This window comes from Olea europaea, chromosome 9 (genome assembly GCF_002742605.1).
Source record: "Olea europaea var. sylvestris chromosome 9, O_europaea_v1, whole genome shotgun sequence".
NCBI lineage: Eukaryota > Viridiplantae > Streptophyta > Magnoliopsida > Lamiales > Oleaceae > Olea > Olea europaea.
In genome coordinates, this window is record NC_036245.1 from 12,268,459 (window position 1) to 12,288,957 (window position 20,499).

Genomic DNA, 20,499 nt, shown 5'->3' on the forward strand with positions numbered 1-20,499 from the left:
CTTGGGAACTATGGCAATCTAGTTGTGGGTTCGTGAGTGTTCGTTGCTCATGGGTTCGCATCACTTGCCCTAATATTCCAAAATATACTATAAAGCTAATTCCTTAAACCTTCATTTAATTGCTTACCCTATTGTCATCCTATTCTCAACCGATTTCACAATTTGCAAATCAATATTTATAACATCATATAAGACTTATATTTTTGCACCGTGATCATGTCATTTCATGCCTCATATCTCGAATATCTTAAAGATTTAGTTAGGGTTTATGGTAACCATGATTAGCCAAAATAAAGCGAGTAATTTTATTGATGATCATTCTGGCACTTTCAAGATCACAATCATTTAACCTATCAATATCAAACATCTAGATTAACCTGATTTTCTATCATAGCTCAATGCAAAATTCACAACCTAGGTCGAAAAGTCGAAGACTAAAATCTTAAAATCTCAATAATTGAATGAACCATTTTGAGAGAAAGTAATTAAGAAAACAAATGCAAGTGACATTGTGAATAGCATGAAATGCATGAGTCATATTGGCCCAAAGTGCAAAGTGAAGTTAGGGGTATTATATCCTCCCCTCTTTAGAAAAATTTCATCCTCGAAATTTGCTTACCCTAAAGGTTCTGGATATTTAACCCTCATTTCATCTTCTCTTTCCCAAGTGGCATCTTCTATTGACTAATTCCACCACAATATCTTAACCAATGGGATTTTCTTGCTCCTAAGTTGCTTTACCTCTCGTTGAAGAATCTCTACAGGTTTTTCTTCATAAGTCAAATATGGTTTTATCTCTATCAGCTCATTCTTTAGTACATGAAATGGATTTCCAATGTGTTTTCTTAACATGGATACATGAAACACATTGTGCACTTGGGACATTGATGAAGGACGATCAAGCTTGTAGGCAACATTTCCAATTTTCTCGATAATAGAAAATGGACCAATGTATCTTGGGCTCAATTTTCCTTTCATTCCAAATCGCATAACCCCATTCATTGGTGCTACCTTAAAAAATACTTGGTCTCCAACTGTAAATTCTAGCATTCTTCTTCTTTGATCCGCATAGCTTTTCTATTGGTCTTGAGCAGTTTGCATTCCCTGACGTATTTGCATCACAACTTCAGCCATTTTACGAACCATATCTAGTCCTAGCAGTTTTCTTTCTCCAATCTCATCCTAATAAACTGGAGATTCACATATTCTACCATATAGTTCTTCGTAAGGAGGCATTCCAATTGTAGCCTGATAACTGTTGTTGTATGCAAACTCCATCAATGGCAAAAATTTACTCCACTAGCCTTGGAAGTGTAATACACAAGCCCTCAGCATATCTCCAAAATTTGTATTGTTCTTTCTGATTTTCCATCAATCTAAGGATGATAGGTTGTGCTAATAGCAACTGCGTCCCTAAAGCTTTATATAAGCTTCTCCAGATGAGAGATAAAAACTTTAAATCCCTATCTGAAATAATAGATAATTGCATTCCATGAAGTCTAACTATTTCTTGTATATAGAGCTGAGCATATCGGTCCATGGAATTAGTGGAACAAACTGGAATGAAATGGGGACTGATTTGGTTAACCTATCCACAATAACCCAAGTACTATCCTATCCCTTAGTTATTTTTGGTAATTTCATTGCAAAGTCTATTGTGATTCTTTCATATTTCCATTCTGGGATAGGTAATGGTTGTAAGGTTCCTGTTGGCCTTTGATGTTCTACTTTTATCTGTTGATGGGTTAAACATTGTCCCACATATTCGGCTATCTCATCTTTCATATTTGGCCACCAATAATGTAACTTCAAATCTCTATACATTTTAGTAGCTCCTAGATAAACAGAATATGGTATCGCGTGAGCTTCACATAAAATATCCCCTCCGGTATATTCTACATCAGGTACATATAATCGTCCTCTAAACCGCAAGATACCATCTGCTCATCTATGAAAATCTGAAGCTTTTCTGTCATGTACATCATTCTTTACCTTAGAAAAACAAGCATCTTCCTATTGCCCTTACTAAAGTCTATTTAATAATGTTGGCTGAAGTGTCAATGCTGCAAATTCAGCCTCTACAAATCCTTGTGACACAACTTCAATACCCATTTTTGTAAATCTATCAATTCTAATTTTTAAGTTACAATCATACTCGCAACATTGGATGTCGACTTTCCACTCAATGCGTTAGGTCAACATTAGCCTTACCGGGATGATAGCTTATAAACACAATCATAATCCTTTACGAACTCTAGTCATCTTCTTTGCCTCATGTTCAATTCCTTTTCTGTAAATAGATATTTCAAACTTTTGTGATTAGTATAAATCTCGCACCTCTCCTTATACAAATAATGCCTCCATATCTTAAGTGCAAACACAACTGCGACAAGTTCCAAGCCATATGTAGGATAATTCTTTTCCTACTCTTTAAGCTGTCTAGACATATATGCAATAACTTTACCATTTTGCATCAATACACATCCCAAATCATTCTTTGAAGCATCACTATAAATCGGAAAGCTTCCAATACCAGATGGGATTGAAAAGATAGGGATTGAAGTCAATCTTTTCTTCAATTCCTAAAAGCTTTGCTCACAATCATTTGTCCATTCAAACTTAGTACTCTTTTTGGTTAATTTCGTTAAAGAAGAAGCTATTTTTGAAAATCCTTCCACAAATCTAATGTAATATCCAGCTAAACCCATAAAACTTCTAATCTCTAAAGGGTTTATAGGTCGTGGTCAATTATCAATAGCGTCTACTTTACTTGGATCTACTGATATGCCCTCACCTGATACTATATGTCCCAAAAATACAACTCTGTCTAACCAAAATTCACTAACTGCTTGTCCTTTAAGACCTGAAGGACTAGTCTCAAGTGTTTAATATGTTCTACTTTAGTACGAGAATAAATAAAGATATCATCAATAAATACAATGACAAACTTATCAAGATAATCCTTAAATGCCCGATTCATCAAATCCATAAAAGCTTCGGGGCATTTGTCAACGCAAATGGGATCACTAAAAACACATAATGACCATATCTCGTACTAAATGTTATCTTTGAAATATCATCTTCCTTTATCTTTAGTTGGTGGTATCCAGATCGCAAATCAATCTTCGAGAATATCGATACACCCTGAAATTGATCAAACAAATCATCAATCCTCGCAATGGGTATTATTTTTAATTGTCACCTTATTCAACTCTTGATAATCGATACACAGTGTCATTGTACCATCATTTTTATGAATAAATAATACTGGCGCACCCCATTGTGAAAAGCTAGGTCTAATAAAACCTTTATCTAACAACTCTTGTAATTGTAACTTCAACTTTTTCAATTTAGTTGGGGCCATTCTATATGGAGCCTTGAAAATTGGAGATGTTTCTAGAATTAAATTAATTACAAACTCTCTATCTTATGATCTGGTGGTATCCTAGGTAAATCATCAGGAAATACCTCTTGAAATTATTGTGCCACGGGTACATCACTAAGATTCAGATTGTGTTCTGCTTCAATAGTTATAACACTCACCAAATACCCTAAACACCCATTATCTAGTAACCTTTTTGCTTTCAATACCGATATAATTGGAACTCTAAAACCTTTTTCAATCCCAACGAATGTAAATGGCTCATTCCCCAAAGGTTGAAAGGTTATTGACTTCCTCTTACAATCTATAGTAGCTTGATATTTTGACAGCTAATCCATACCCAAAATTATATTATAATCTCTCATATGCAACACAATTAAATCCGCATAGAGCTCTCGATTTTCTATAAGGATCACACATGCTCGTACAATCAAATTGGTTAGTTGTACATCTCTAGATGGAATAGTTACACTATAACTGACCTCTTGTATATCATGTGTCCTACCCAACCTCCTCACATATTCAGTAGACCCAAATGAATGCATAGCTCCAAAATCAAATAGTACAAGTGCTAGGATGCCAAAAATAGAGAATTTACCTATTACAACTAATGGTTTTGCCTCGACATCTGATCTTGTGATAGTAAACACCCTGGTTGGTACCTTTTTCTGCTCCGTAGGATTTGGACTACCTGGGCATGTCTAGCAAGATGTCCTAGCTTTCCACAAACATAACATTTCCTAGTCTCTATAGGACATGCTCCAGTATGATGTCCACCACATCTGGCGTAAAATGGTTGTGCTAATGAGACTTTTCATGGATCTATCCTTGAACGTTTGCCCTGATCCTAATGTTGTTGTCCTTGTCTCGATTGAAACTTAAGCTTTTGACTCTATCCTTGGAAAGCTTTTTTCTTATCATTTCTAGGCTAACGCTATCCTTGACCTTGCCTAAATTGTCATCGAGGCTCTTGAGCACGACTAATTCTTTGTTCGGCTTGTTCTGCAACTAATGCTCTCTTCGCAATTTGAGACTATAAAACATCTTGGATTTCTACCATGCTTACAGCTCTAAATAGTTCTGGTCTTAGCCCCTCAAGAAATCTTTCTTCCTTTAGTGTACGAGTATTAACCATGTGGGTAGCAAACCTAGATAGTTGTTCAAACTTACAAATATACTCTCCTACTATCATCTCTCCTTATCTTAGTTGTATAAATTCATTCATCTTCATGGCTTGAACTGAGGCTGCAAAATATTTATTACGGAATAACTCTTTAAATCTCTCCCAAGTCATGGCATTTACATCTTCAATGCTACTCATCGTATCCCACTAATGTCCAGCACTACCTCGTAACATAAAGGATGCACAAATCACTTTTTCTACTTTTTAAACTCCCGTATACCTGAACATATTCTCTAAAGTCCTCAACCAATCCTCTACTGCTATTAGGTCCAATGCATCCTCAAATATTGGATGGTTTAGTTTTCTAAATCTTTCTCCAACTACCTCAATATGTTCAGGCCTTTGTTGTGGTTGAACGAATTCAACTATGATACCCCTAACTTCATATTGCACTTTTGGCCAGTATGATTCATGCATTTCATGCTATCCACAATGTCACTTGCATTAGTTTTCTTAATTACTTTATCTCAAAATGGTGCATTTGATTATGGATATTTTAAGAGTTTAGTCTTCGTGTTCTCGACCTAGGTGTTGAATTTTGTATTGAGATATGATATAAAATTAGGTTAACCAAATGTTCGAGATTGGCTTGATAACAAATAGAATATCGAAAAGGTCGGAAATTAGTATTGACAAAGGTTCAAGCTTTCTATTTAGTTAATCAAGGCCACCTTAAACCCTAGATAGGTAATTGGCATATTTGGGACATGAGACATAAAGGGACATGATCATGATGTGATAATATATGTCTCATATGACGTTATAAATATTGATGTGCAAATTGTGGAAATCAATCGACAATCATGTATCAATCGGATAAGAAATTAAATGAACGGTTGAGGAATTAGTTCTATAATATACTGTGAGATCTTAGGGAAAGTAAATTGGATTTCTAACACATTAAAATAAGTCAAGGATACTTGATTTTCACCTACAAAGATAGATGTAAAATTAGATTTTTACTACAAGTTACCACCTCATGCTTGAACACTTCGTGCTAGGGGTGTTTGTCATTTTAACAATCAATTCCTTCAACCTTAAGGCATCAATCTCGTGTCTACTCCCTAAGAACTTGATATAGGATGGATATAAATCTTAAAATTCACAAATGCATCCAAATATAATGGTTGAAAGTCAAGTATGGCTGCAATGAAGACACATCGTGCTTGGACACCTCATGCTTGAGATCGTTATCATATTAACGCCCAAATTCCTTTAGACTTAAGGCATCAATTTTGTGTCATACTCCTTAAATACTTATTATAGGATGTATTTATATCTTATAAGTTATAAATAGACCCAATATAATAGGAGAAAAGTCAGGTGTTTCTGCGAGGAAGACACCTCCTACTTAACTTGTAAGTTGTGAGGACTTGTCAATCGAACATTTAATTCCTTCAACCTTAAGCCTCCAGAACATCTTCTAAACCATTATCTCTTATTATAGAATAGATAAAAATCTTCTAAGACACATATGGAACTGTTTAAGTGAAGGAAAAGGTCAAAGTTGGCTGCGTAAACCCACCTCCTGCTTGGACAGCTCATGCTTGAGGATACTTGTCTTTTAATTACACTTTCCTTCATCCTTAAGCATCATTCAAGACTCCAATACTTGAGGATACTTATACATCTCTTAGATAAGACATTTAAACCTCCAAATATATCCCCAAGTGAGAGAGAGAACAAAGGAAGCAAAGAGAAATAGAAAAATAAGAAGCTGGGATTGCAGTTTGTAAAGGTTAGTTTAAGTCACGGTTTTGAAGTTTTTCTTTAGTACTTTTGGGTGTTTTATAATATTTTAAAACTATAAACTTACTTGAGGTTAATTATAAGGGTTTTTGATGATTTTATGATGTCAAAAGAGAGGGGCAATCAAGTACAAGAACCTGAAAGAAACCAACAGGAATAGAGATGTGTTGATTGATGAATTTGGATGGTTTAAACTTTGATTTTGGATAATACTTAAGATATAACTTGTATATATTTAAATGAATGTTTTTATATGTGAGTTAGAAGGATATAAATGGTCTTCTAATAGCCTGGAATCTGATTCGTGACATGCTAATAAAATGGAAACCGAAAACTGTCACAATAAAAACAGCCTGATTTTGGTGCCGTGGAAATGGACCATTTTGATTCTGAAAACACTTTAATTGTCACTACTTTAGACCATGATTAACTTCAAATACATGTTATAGAAATGTGGTAAAAACTTGGGAGTCATTGGATATAGATAAGGGGGTGAAAAAGGATTGGAAAAGTAGTTGGACAGTGATGAAACTTGAAAAACAAATTCTGTCAATTTTCTTGTTAAATGTGGTTTCAACCTTTACATATCCATTAACCATCTCTTGGTCTTAGAAAATAGATTCTAAGTAGTACTAGGTTGTCGAAAACAATTGGATGATGTTGATGTTCATAATTGGACTCGAAAAATAGCGAAATTTATGAGATACGTTTGTAATGCCAGTAACTTGAAATGATGATTCCGTCTAAATTATTTTGGTGAGAATGGATGTATTTTGGGATTTTTTATGTTAAGGTTATTAAATTGAGGATTGTCTTTAATATTAAATGGTAATACAGGTGATTTTCCGACTTCGAGTGAAAAAGGAAATGGATCTAATCTCCGTAGAAGCTTCCACACACAAAGGTGAAAGGTAAGTGAAAATCCATTTGCAACTACGATGCAAGAACCTAGTATATGTGATATAGTAATGTTGAAATATTTATATCAGTTGATAAGAGGCTTATAGCACCTCATATGATGCGTTGGAAATAATACTTTGATTGAGGATATTACTCCTCAATCACAATCTTCCCATAGCATGCCAATGCCAATCACGTAATTGTAGGAGGCTAATTTACACGGTTTCCATTTCACTGTAAATTATTGATTTGTAAGCTCTATATAATGCGATACGACATACCACTGAAATTAAGGTGGATTTTTATCATTCTTATGGTATCAGAGCCAAGTGGTTTAGCATACCACATATCCTATTCTTCTTCCCTTCATGGCTTCTAAAACTTCTACCACCCTTCTTCCTTTCAATACCTTAATCCACATGATCACCATTAAACTTTCCTCCTCAAATTATCTCCTCTGGAAAGCCCAACTCCTCCCTCTTCTTAAGAGTCAAGAATTATTAGGATATGTTGATGGCACCCTTGAGCAGCCCCCAAATCCTGACACTACCACTTCTCTCACGCCAAGTGACAAATACCTAGCATAGAAAGCTACTAATCAGCGTCTCCTCAGTTTGTTACTTTCCTCCCTCATCGAAGAAGCCATGGCTAAGGTAGTTGGCCTCTCCACTGCACAAGACGTGTGGCTCGCACTAGAAAATGCATTTAGCCATCGCTCTAAAGCTCGAGAATTACGCCTTAAGGATGACCTGCAATTAATGAAACGCGACAATAGATCGGTTGTTGAATATGCCCGTTCCTTCAAAGCAATTTGTGACCAACTACATGCAGTTGGTCATCCAATTGATGGTATTGACAAGGTATATTGGTTCTCCTCGGGCTCGGTGCTGATTTCTCCAGTTTCTCCACAGCAAAAATAGCCCAAACTTCTCTGCCCTCATTTACAGATTTAGTCTCAAAGGCAGAAAGTTTTGAAATTTTTCAAAAATCCCTTGACTCATCTTCTCCAGCAATGATAGCCTTTGCTATCACAAAAAATTCCACCCATCGTGGTGGCTCTTCTCGTAGTCATCGGAGTCGCTTCGACGAGAGTGGCAGCAGTTCATCTGGTCGTGGACAGGGACGCTTCAACTACAACCAATGGCGTCGTCCACCAAGATGCCAGATTTGCAGGATGGATGTCCAGTTTGCTGATCGGTGCCTTCAACGCTATGATCAAAATGAGACACCAGCTCACCTTGCTGAAGCCTTCACGAGATCTTGTACTCTAAATGAAGATGTGAGCTCTGACTGGTATTTAGATACAGGGGCCTCAGCCCATATGACCATGGATCACTCTAAATTGGACCAGGCCACAAATTACATGGGTAAGGATGGTGTGGTTGTTGGGAATGATGCCTCACTACCAATTATCCATACCGGTAAAATTTCCCTGACCCCAAATCTATATCTTCTTGATGTCCTAGTTGTACCTCGCCTTACCAAGAATTTACTTTCCATCAGTAAATTAACATTTAATTTTCCTTTATCCGTTACCTTTACTAATAACATATTCACTGTACAGAATCGCTAAACAGGAAGGGTGGTGGCAATCGACAAGCGTTATGGAGGCTTATATGTGCTCGAGCGAAGTAATTCTACTTTTCTTTTTGTTCTTAATAATAAATCGCTTCGTGTGTCCTATGATTTATGGCATGCACAACTTGGACATGTCAATCATTCTGTTATTTCTCTATCGAATAAAAAAGACCAGCTTTATCTTACATCTTTGCTGCCTTCTCCAACTTTATGTAGCACATGTCAAATTGCTAAAAGTCATCGCTTGCCTTATTCCTGAAATGAACATAGGTCATCGAAAACACTTGATCTTATCCATTGCGACATTTGGGTCTGTCTCTAGTCAAATCTAATTTAGAATTTGTCTATTATGTCATTTTTATAGATGACTATTCTCATTTTATGTGGCTCTATCCTTTAAAATTGAAATCTGAATTTTATAATGTTTTTATTCAATTTCAAAAATTTGTGGAAAATCAATACTCCACTCAAATTAAAATTTTCCAAGGTGATAGCGGTGTTGAATTTACCAGTAATTTCTTCCAAGATAATCTCCGCTCTTGTGGCATTCACCATCAGCTCTAATGTACATACACACCCGCCCAAAATGGTTGCACAAAAAGAAAACATCGCCATGTGACTGAGATGGGATTAGCACTCCTTTTTCACTCCCACATTTCTCCTCGCTTTTGGGTTGACACGTTTAGCACTGCAGCTTACATCATCAATCGCTTGCCTACACCACTTCTTGGTGGTAAATCACCTTTTGCGATTTTGTATGGTAACCCTCCGAACTATGAGAAGTTTCACCCTTTTGGTTGTCATGTGTATCCTTGCTTACGAGATTATATGCCTAACAAATTTTCTCCTCGCAACATCCCATGCATTTTCTTAGGTTACAGTCCCTCTCACAAAAGGTTTCGTTGCCTCGACCCTTCTACCTCTAGGCTCTATATTACTCACCATGCTCAATTTGATGAAACACATTTTCCTTCCATTGCTACCTCTCAAGCTCAACCCATATCCTCCACTAACTTTTCCAATTTTCTGGAACCTAGCCTCACCTATACAAATCCACCTCCTCCACTCCCTGACACCCGTTCTCCACAACTCACTCAATCCAGTTCTAATCCATGCATTATGTGTACTGATCCAGTGAATAAGTCTTTACAGGATCCTCATTCTCTTGCAGGTGCCTCTTTACAGACATCGGTTCCAAGTTCATCTCCTCCTAAACCTGGTGCAGATCCCACACCTACTGCAGTGGTCCCATTGGCCACTCATCCTATGCTTACAAGAGCTGGCATTTTCAAGACTCGATATCCAGCCAATCTTAGTTTTTGGGCTCTTCTGGTTTTCTTTCTACTCTTTTTGCATCGACTGAGCCCAAAGGTTTCAAATCTGCTGCAAAAAAATCCTACTTGGCTTACTGCCATGGATGAAGAAATTCATGCATTACAGAATAATCGCACCTGGGTTTTGGTAGCTCACCCTACCAACACCAACATTGTGGGCTCCAAATGAGTGTTTCAAATCAAATACTTACCTGATGGATCTGTTGAGTGCCTTATAGCCTGTCTTGTTGCCAACGGTTATACACAAGTCCCTAGTCTTCACTATACCGATACTTTTAGTCCCATAATCAAGGCTACTACTGTTCGGGTTGTACTCTCTCTCACCGTTGTACAAAAGTGGCCCCTTCATCAACTTGATGTTAAAAACCCATTCCTCAATGGTACTCCTACTGATCAAGTTTATATGGAACAGCCTCCAGGGTATATTGATCCTCGCTTTCCAGACCATGTTTTCCAGTTGAAGAAAGCTCTTTATGGTCTCAAAGAAGCCCCTTGTACTTGGTTTCAGTACTTCAGCTCTTTTATTATTCGCCTTGGGTTCTCTTGCAGTCGTGCTGACACATCTCTATTTGTCTTTCATTAGAAGTCCGATATTATCTATTTACTTCTTTATGTTGATGATATCATTGTTATAGGTAACAATTCTTCACTTCTTGCCCGCTTCACTCGTACACTTAACTCTGAGTTTGCCACTAAAGACTTAGGCTCTCTCAGATATTTTCTTGGTCTTGAAGCCACTCCAACTTCTGATGGTCTCTTCATCAGTCAGCTCAAATGTGTATGGGACTTTCTTACTAGAGCTCAATTACTTGACAGTAAACTTGTTCACACGCCTATGGTTGTTTCTCAGCATCTTTATGCTGATGGTTCTCTATTTTCAGACCCCACTCTCTATAGATCCCTCGTCGGTGTACTTCAGTACTTGACCATCACAAGGCCCGACATTGCTCATGCTGTCAACTCTATCATTCAGTTCTTACATGCTCCCACTATTGATCACTTTCTGGCTATTAAATGCATCCTCCGTATGTTAAAGGCACCATTCACTTTGGCCTACATTTTTACCCTTCCACTTCTCCTGGTGCTCTTGTAACGTATTCTGATGTTGATTAGTCCGGCTGCCTAGATACTCGTCGTTTGACCTTTAGTTATTCTATCTATCTTGGCGACAATTTAGTTTCCTGGAGTGCCAAGAAACAACCGATTGTCTCTTGTTCCAACAGCAAATCTGAGTATCGTGCCCTTGCCTCCACTGTCGCTGAACTCATTTGGCTCACACATCTCCTGCATGACCTCAATGTATATATGCCTCAGCTGCTCACTCTCTTATGCGACAACAAAAGTGCCATTTTTTCAAGCTCCAATCTGATTTCACACAAGCGGGCCAAGCATGTTGAATTGGACTACCACTTTCTTCGTGAGCTTGTTGTCATCGAAAAACTTTGTACACAATATGTCCCATCTCATCTACAAGTTGCTGATATCTTTACCCAGAGTGTTCCTTAACCTCTATTTGAGCTCTTTTGTTCGAAGCTCCATGTTCGATCAAATCCGACATTGAGCTTACGACGGGGTGTTGGAAATAATATTGTGATTGAGGATATTACTCCTTAATCACAATCTTCCCATAGCATGCCAATGCCTATCACATAATTGAAGGAGGCTAATTTACACAGTTTCCATTTCACTGTAAATTATTAATTTGTATTCCATTTATACCATCTTGTCAAGCTCTATATAATGCAATACGACATACCACTGAAATTAAGGTGGATTTTTATCATTCTTATGATGATTATGATCGTTGAGTATGACGTTGCAGAACTTGCTGACATCAATTTTCATTAAGCATGTCATTCATGAGCATTTTCATCGGCATGCAGTACATGTGATCATGGTTGAAAATTCTGCATGCGAAACATGATTTCAAATTGAGTTTTCTTTATAAATGTTTTATTGACCACTTCTAGGGCACCGAGGCATGTGAGCCATGCTTATGTGACATGTTTTGCCATCGCGGGTGATACTTCCTGGGTGATTACAAAGGTCGACAGGGGATGTGCCTTTGGTGATCACGGGAGGGTGGACCACACGACTATGCCCTTATGATAATATGATAATTGGTGTTGTCGGGTGGGATACTTCTTGGGGATCATAGGGAATGGGCCTCTAGTGGTCACGAGAGGATGGTCCACTCGCCGATGTTGATTTCATATTGGCCATTTGATTATTAATATTGATATTGTGCAGAGCTCTATCCGGTGCATAGTAAGTCGGTCAAGGACCCAACCAAACGAAATAATTTCGAGTCGACTTTGATGAATATTGAAATATGATACTTCTTTATCGTGATATTCATATTCATGATATGCATATTTTTGCTTACTAAGTATTGGCTTATGTAGTTCTTGCATTGTAGGTAAGCCTGAAACTACATAGAGAGCACGGCTAGTTGTGGAACTCTTCCGGGATTCTAGAATTCGATGTACATGGATGATGACCTGTAGGGTTATTTTTGGGCTGTTATCTTAAGTTTATGGTATATTGGGACATATGTTGGGGGTCCTATGTTGTATATCTTTTGACATGGCCTTTAGATATGTTTATAATCTCATAATATATATGTTGGATTATGGCGATATGACTTTGGTTTCGACATATTACATGATCGTCACAGGTGATGAGGAGTTAGCAAACAGGGATATAATTGTGAAGGTATTATCTCATTTTAACAAACTGGAAAAAAAATATGTGAAATTCTATATCTAGGTTATGTACGGATACCAATGTAAATGAGGGTGTGACATCAACTCCTTGTTGTTCTCCCCTTTCACTATATTGTATTAATTGCTGAATTTGTTGTAATTGGCGATCCACTAGTTCCAAAAGTCTATGGTGCGTTCTATCGTAGGCACTCCAAATTAAAACCTATACTTCTTAAAATTAATCTAGTAGTGGAAGTAAGGGTCTATCCCACAAAGAGTGTTTAGTCTATCTTTTATGCTAAATTAACTAAAAGGGGGGTTTTGATTTTTTAAACAAACAATTATCAAAAATAGCAATTAATGTAAACACAAATTATCGAATTAAATGAAATCAATAGAACTAACATTGATCTAAGTCAACATCCACCATTGGAAATTACTGACCGGTCATTGATCCACATATAATCATCAATTCACAATTATAGCATTCATTGTGAAAAATAAATTTAACATTCGAAATAATTTTTCTATTTCTCCTTAGTTTTAATTAATTAGAACACAAGCGATCTAATTAATCCTCGTTATCAAACAACCCTAGACAAGCACGAGAATTTAATTCAATAATGGCTTTACGAATTAGAGAAAACAATGAACTAGATAACACAAGCTAAGCGTTTGCATTTAACCTAGATAAATCTTCTCCCTAATAATTTCCAACCAGCAAATTATCAATCTTAGTTGCTTCATAAGTTAAACCAATCAACAATTACAGTTTTGAAATTCAACTTAGATATAGATTGTAGAGATTCATAAACTAGCGTGCACTCTAGAAATTAAACACAACAATCATAAAAATAATTTCAAAAGAAGATTTAATACTAAGCATATGAATTAATCAATAAAAATCAGGTGGATCTCACATTTATAATTGTTCCAAGGCTTTTCCCTCCTTTGATCAAGCAAAAGAAATTAGTTACACATCATAGATCTTGAGCACAAAGAGAGAAAAGTAGTGTTGGGGGCGTTCTCTCACGTTCTAGGGTGAATTAGGGTATTTATGTGGTGAAAGGATTTGTTTCCATACATGGTTGGACGGAAAAAGGAAACTAAAAATCGCGTCAAAAGTTTCTACCATGTGACCGCATGGTTATATTGTGTGCTACCGCATGGTTATGTCAAAACAGGGTCCTGAGATTGCTGGAATGGCTTGTACGACCGCATGGAAAATGAACCGTGCGACCGCATGGTTATACGGTTTTCTCCGTCGGACAGCTTTTAATATTTTGGTCATAAATTTTTCTCCCATTATCTGATTGAGGTGATTCAAGTTGTGTTAGAAAGAAACTTAAACATCTACAACGTTTCTTCAGAGGTCATCTTCCGATTCTATTGTCTACCATGTCGAAAATGGGTTCCAATATGATGCTAAAAATCGGTGCATAACCTTTTCGATCGGAAATTGATGTGTGATTATACGTCGACTATATTTCACCTCTTTGACTTATTTCTTCATCCACTTGACCTATAAAACTCTTGAATTTTCATTCCATTGTTCGTCTCCCAGTTTAACTTTTAGATTTTTACAATTTAGTCCTTGAACTTTTGATTTCTTTCACTTTGGTCTTTCTTCACTCCTTTCCTCTAATTTATGCCATAATTATCCAATTGCGATCTAAATCAAAATATAAGGGTACTCAGTACATTTAGACGTTAATTAGTCACAAAAATGCAAGTATTAATGGATGTAAAACATGACATTGTATATTTTATCAAATTCCCCAACACTTAGCTTTTGCTCATCCTCGAGTAAAATTCAAATTCACTTTCACAAAAATGTTAAAGTTGCAATGCCATCAACATAGAACAATTAAACTCGTTAAAACACATAACACATCATGAACAAATATTCTCACACAACTTATAACCAATTAGCAAGCATTCTCAAATAAAGATGGAGTAAACCAAACATGTAAACTCTCACGGAATATTAGCACTCAACTCTCATGTGTTTAAGGGGTAAGTGTTTCACTCAAGTTCATTCCAATAGAGATGTTCTACTATATGCTTGCATATCTTCTCATTTTCCACCAATTAAATCACATGCATAGCACAAATCATAAGGTCTTTTCCATGGGTTGTAATGTGGCTTAGGGTCTAGGTGGGAAGTATTTGGATAAGTGACTCAAAAGCCATTGAAACCAGTGGAGTAAGAAAAATGAATTACCTCAAGCTCAAACATATATAAGACTTATAAGATCACCACTCCACTTAACTGTTTTTCTTCATTTATTTCACACAACACAATCCCTTCTTGTAATATATTAAGAGGAATCATGAGCATAAAATAATGTTGTAACATTGAAAATTATTTCCTCCATCACTTCTTTCTTTTTCATCCCTATTTTTTTTTTCAATTTTTTTCTTTTTTTTCCAATATTTTTTATCATTTTTTTTTTGGTTTCTCAAAATATGACACTAATAATGAAACTTATGCATTGTAATTGAGAACATGTTCCATTCCACCAATCATAGTCCTACCTAAATTTTAGATATCCCCACATTTATTTCTTTCGCACTCTAATATGTAACAAAATGATGAACAAAACTCCAATAGCTTTCTAGCTTGGGTAAGATTATTGTTTTTTCTTTTCAGATTTAAAGCTTGTACATGCGTTTAAAAAGAAAAGGCTATAAGGCTCAAAGGGGTTCAACAAAGGGACAATTAATTCTAGGGTAGGCTATTTAGCTAAGGTGGCTAAATTATGCAACAAAGATGGCCTTAATCATGTTCATGCATGTATGTATCAATATGATCTCGAAGAGAATCAAGGCAAGTTCTAGATAAACAAAACCAAGGAAGAAAATCACTCATGAAAGAAAATAGTGAGACTAATACGGATGTGTCAGTCTTAAAGGCTCAAAATCTCACTGGCTTTTTGTCTATACATTTTGGTTACTACCATCATTAAAGAAAATAACTCAACAAATTAACTCTAAGCTGGAAAGATCATTTATTCAATCATGTTATGCACTCTTTAGAGACTTAATTGAATCTTGCAAATAGCACACACAACCGAAAATCATTTAAAATCATAGCTTTTCTCCCAATTTTTCGAAAAATATTCTTTTCTTGTCTTGTCAAAAGTAATGGAAGCATAACCCAAATCAAAAATTTAAAAACAAAAGTAACCTAAATTCCCTCCCCTACATTTAAAATTTACATTGTCCCCAATGCAAAGTGAAATGCAAAGAAGAGAACAAATTTAACCTAAAATATGAATGCAAAGACGAAAACGAAAATAAAATGTAAATGAACGAACTTCCCTTGGGTTGCCTCCCAAGCAGCGCCTTTGTTTATTGTCTTTGGCTAGACTTAGTGTTTGTTTCCTCAACCGGCATCAATTGGGTTTCCAAGGCCCCATGTTCTCACCGCCTCCATTTGGAAACCTATGTAGAAAGGTCTCTTATTAGAAACTGACAAAACATTATGCGAATTTTTACCTAACTTTGATGACTTTGGAGAAGCATTCAATGCTACAATGGTTTCCTGCAAGGTAGTATTCGAGGGTATCTCTTGATCCACCTCCTCAATATGCTTATCAATGGCAACTTTCATTGCATTTTTTTCATCAGGTTCTAAAACTTTCTGTTCTAAATGATTAATCACTTTAATAGAATAAACGGGGTTAGTTTCGTCAGGATGTTTCATGGCATCATAAATATTAAATTCACTGAGTTTATCGTCAAATTCCATAGTAAGCATGCCATGCCACTATAAAAATCTATTTTAGCTTTGGATGTCTTTAAGAATGGTCTTCCTAGCAAAATAGGTGTAGTTTGATCACTATATCTCATATCAAGCACATAGAAGTCAGCGGGAAATACCAAATCATTACTTTTCATGAGAACATCCTCAACTATACCCTTAGAATAGGCATTAGATTTATCAGCTAATTGAATTACCACACTAGTTTCATTCAAAGGACCAAGTTTTAAAAAAGCATAGATAGAGTATGGCATGACATTAATAGAAGCTCCTGAGTCTAACATGGCCTTTTCAAACCTAGTGTTACCTATCATGCAAGGGATGGTAAACATGCCTGGATCTTTGCACTTTGTAGGGAGTATTTGTTGAATGATTACAGAGACATTTTCACCTATATTTATCTTTTCACACCTTTTAAGTTTCTGTTTTCTTTTAATGGTACACAAGTCCTTCAAGAACTTAGTATAACGAGGTACTTGTTTAATAGCATCTAACAATGGAATGTTTACCTCACATTTACGGAAAGTTTCATAAAGTTCAACATTTGGTTCATCTTTCCTAGATTCTGCTAAAGCTTAAGGAAAAGGGGTACCGGTTTATACTCAAAAAGGGATGGAAACTTACTTTTAAGTGCTCCATCATCATTGGGAACAATGTTTTCTTCAGTGGCATGTTTCTTGTTTTCCTGCTCCAATGATGTGGGGCTGCCCTCGAAATTTCAACATTCTTACCACTCCTCAACAATATTGCACTTATATTTTCCTTTGGATTGACCTTTGTTTAAGAGGGTAATTTTCTTGAACCTTGTGCTTCCATCCTGTTGATTGAGGTTGCCATTTGACCCATCTGATTCTCCAAACTTTTAATACTTGCCCTTATCTCATGTTGAAATTGCAAAGTGTTAGTGGCAAAAGACTTAACAATATCTTCTAAAGGTATACCTGAATTAGAAGTTTGGCCCTGTTGTTGTTTAGAAGGATATGGCTGCCTATATTGCTGGAAGTTTGGGCGATTTGGAGGCATTGGTTCATTCACTTGTCGACTCCCGTAGCTAAAGTTAGGATGATCCCTTCATCCTGGGTTGTAGGTGTTCGAGTAAGGATCATAATTCCTTTGTGGCTGTCCACGAAAGCCACCTATTGCATTAACTTGTTCATTGGGGTCTTCTTGAAGAGTTGGGCACAAGTCAGTTGGATGCCCCATCATCGAACGAATTTGCAACCTTCGTCGTTTGCATATTACCTGCAGCTATTTGACGAACAAGAGAGGTTAGACTCGCCAGTTGTTGTTCAAGAGATGAAACATTTACCTCATTAACACATCTAGAAGGGGTGTCGAGTCTAGTGCCAAATTGTTGAGAATTGGCTGCCATGTTTGCAATCACGTTCCTCGTGCCCTCGAAAGTTTTATCCACCAAAGCTCCTCCACTTGCAGCATCAATAAAGCGTGCACACAGTCTCTTGAAACGCTCCCAATATTCATGTAAGGATTCTTTGTCGTCCTGCATTACACCACAAATAGCCTTTCGGATGTTTGCTGCCCTTGAAGCTGAGAAATATTTCTCCAAAAACAACCTCTTCATTTCCTCCCATGTTGTGACACCTCCAAATGGAAAATAGTAGAGTCAGTCCTTAGCTGAGTCCTTCAGGGAAAATGGAAAAGCTCTTAATTTTATTTGCTCTTCAGTTACCCCTGTAGGTTTCATACTTATGCATACCACATAAAATTCTTTTAAATGCTTATGAGGATCTTCACCTGCAAGACCATGAAAAGTAGGCAAAAGATGAATTATTCCATATTTTAATTCGAAAGTGGTGGCAGCATCTAATGTAGGAAAAGTTATGCAGAGGGGTTGTTGATGCAAACCTGGAGCTGCAAGATCTTTCAAAGTTTGATTCCTAGCCATGTCAATCCTCAACCTGCGCAAAGTCCTTTCTACTTCTAGATCGTACTGCAAATTACCTCGGTTAGAGGATCGAGTTAAGGGCATAAACAGTTAAAGAAGCTATAAAAAAAACTAAACAAAGCTACATAAAATAACCAAAGAAACAAAGAAAAGATTTTTTATTTTTTTTGAAAATAAAAACTAATGAAACAAATAAAAGGCACAAAAATAAACTATATCACTCCCCGGCAACGGCGTCAAAATTTGGTGTGTGCTGTTGTAGGCACTTCAAATTAAAACCTATACTTCTTAAAATTAATGTAGTAGTGGAAATAAGGGTCGGTCCCACGAAAAGTGTTTAGTCTATCTTTTATGCTAAATTAACTGAAGGGGGGTTTTGATTTTTTGAAACAAACAATTATCAAAAAATAGCAATTAATGTAAACGCAAATTATCGAATTAAATGAAATCAATAGAACTAACATTGATCTAAGTCAACATCCACCATTGGAAATTACTAAATGGTAATTGATCCACATATAATCATCAATTCACAATTGTAGCATTCACTGTGAAAAATAAATTTTCCATTCGAAACAATTTTTCTATTTCTCCTTAGTTTTAATTAATTAGAAACAAGCGATCTAATTAATCCTCGTTATCAAACAACCCTAGACAAGCACGAGAATTTAATTCAATAATGGCTTTACGAATTAGAGAAAACAATGAACTAGATAACACAAGCCAAGCGTTTGCATTTAACCTAGATAAATTTTCTCCCTAATAATTTCCAACCAGCAAATTATCAATCTTAGTTGCTTCATAAGTTAAACCAATCAACAATTACAGTTTTGAAATTCAACTTAGCTATAGATTGTAGAGATTAATAAACTAGCGTGCACTCTAGAAATTAAACACAACAATCATAAAATAATTGCAAAAGAAGATTTAATACCGAGCATATGAATTAATCAATAAAATTAGGTGAATTTCACAGTTATAATCGTTCCAAAGCTTCTGTCTCCTTTGATCAAGCAAAAGAAATTAGTTGCACATCATAGATCTTGAGCACAAAGAGAGAAAAGTAGTGTTGGGGGCGTTCTCTCATGTTCTAGGGTGAATTAGGGTATTTGTGTGGTGAAAGGATTTGTTTCCATAGTTTCAACCATGCGACCGCACGGTTATATTGTGTACTACCACATGGTTATGTCAAAACAGGGTACTGAGATCGCTAGAATGGCTTGTACGATCGCATGGTTATAAAGTTTTCTCCGCTAGATAGATTTTAGTATTTTGGTCATAACTTTCTCTCCTACTATCCGATTGAGGTTATTCAAGCTGCAATAGAAAGCTAACTCAAAGATCTACAACTTTTTTCAGAGGTCATCTTCCGTTTCTATTGTCTACCATGTCGAAAATGGGTCCCAATATGATGCTAAAAATTAGTGCATAACCTTTTCGATCGGAAATTGATGTGTGATTATACTTCGACTATATTTCACCTCTTTGACTTATTTCTTCATCCACTTGACCTCTAAAACTCTTGAATTTTCATTCCATCGTTCGTCTCCCGGTTCAACTTTTGGATTTTTGCAATTTAGTCCTTGAAATTTTGATTTCTTTCACTTTGGTCTTTCTTCACTCATTTCCTCTAATTTATGCCATAATCATCCAATTGCGACCTAAATCAAAATTTAAGGGTACTTAGTATATTTAGGTGTTAATTAATCACAAAAATGCAAGTATTAATGGATGTAAAACATGACATTTTATGTCTTATCAGTCTATCAATAAACACACCTCTATTATTATCCGGGGTACTTGAATCTTGCCTTGGAATTCTATTTTTCCCGCTATATTCACTTCTAATTCTTACCATGACTATATCCAGTTTACAGCATAATCATAATAAAGAATGGCCAATATCATTCATGAAATATGGAAAAATAATGCAACAAATAAACTTACTGGCATAGCTGTGCTCTTTTGTATTCCGAGATCATATACATGGACAGTC

General features: G+C 36.2%; 2 protein-coding genes across 2 annotated transcripts; both read right to left on the reverse strand.

Moving 5' to 3' along the window:
* Window positions 1-684: 684 nt before the first annotated feature.
* LOC111399964 lies at window positions 685-1,050 on the reverse strand. The gene has a single exon (XM_023027445.1). It carries the CDS (start codon window positions 1,048-1,050, stop codon window positions 685-687), a length of 366 nt encoding a protein of 121 aa, XP_022883213.1.
* Window positions 1,051-16,219: 15,169 nt separating this feature from the next.
* Window positions 16,220-17,620, reverse strand: LOC111399965. Its single transcript, XM_023027446.1, has 4 exons — window positions 17,432-17,620; window positions 17,222-17,306; window positions 16,717-17,171; window positions 16,220-16,603 (listed from the first exon to the last, which is right to left on the reverse strand). Exons 1-4 carry the CDS (start codon window positions 17,618-17,620, stop codon window positions 16,220-16,222), a joined length of 1,113 nt encoding a protein of 370 aa, XP_022883214.1.
* Between the last annotated feature and the right edge of the window lie 2,879 nt (window positions 17,621-20,499).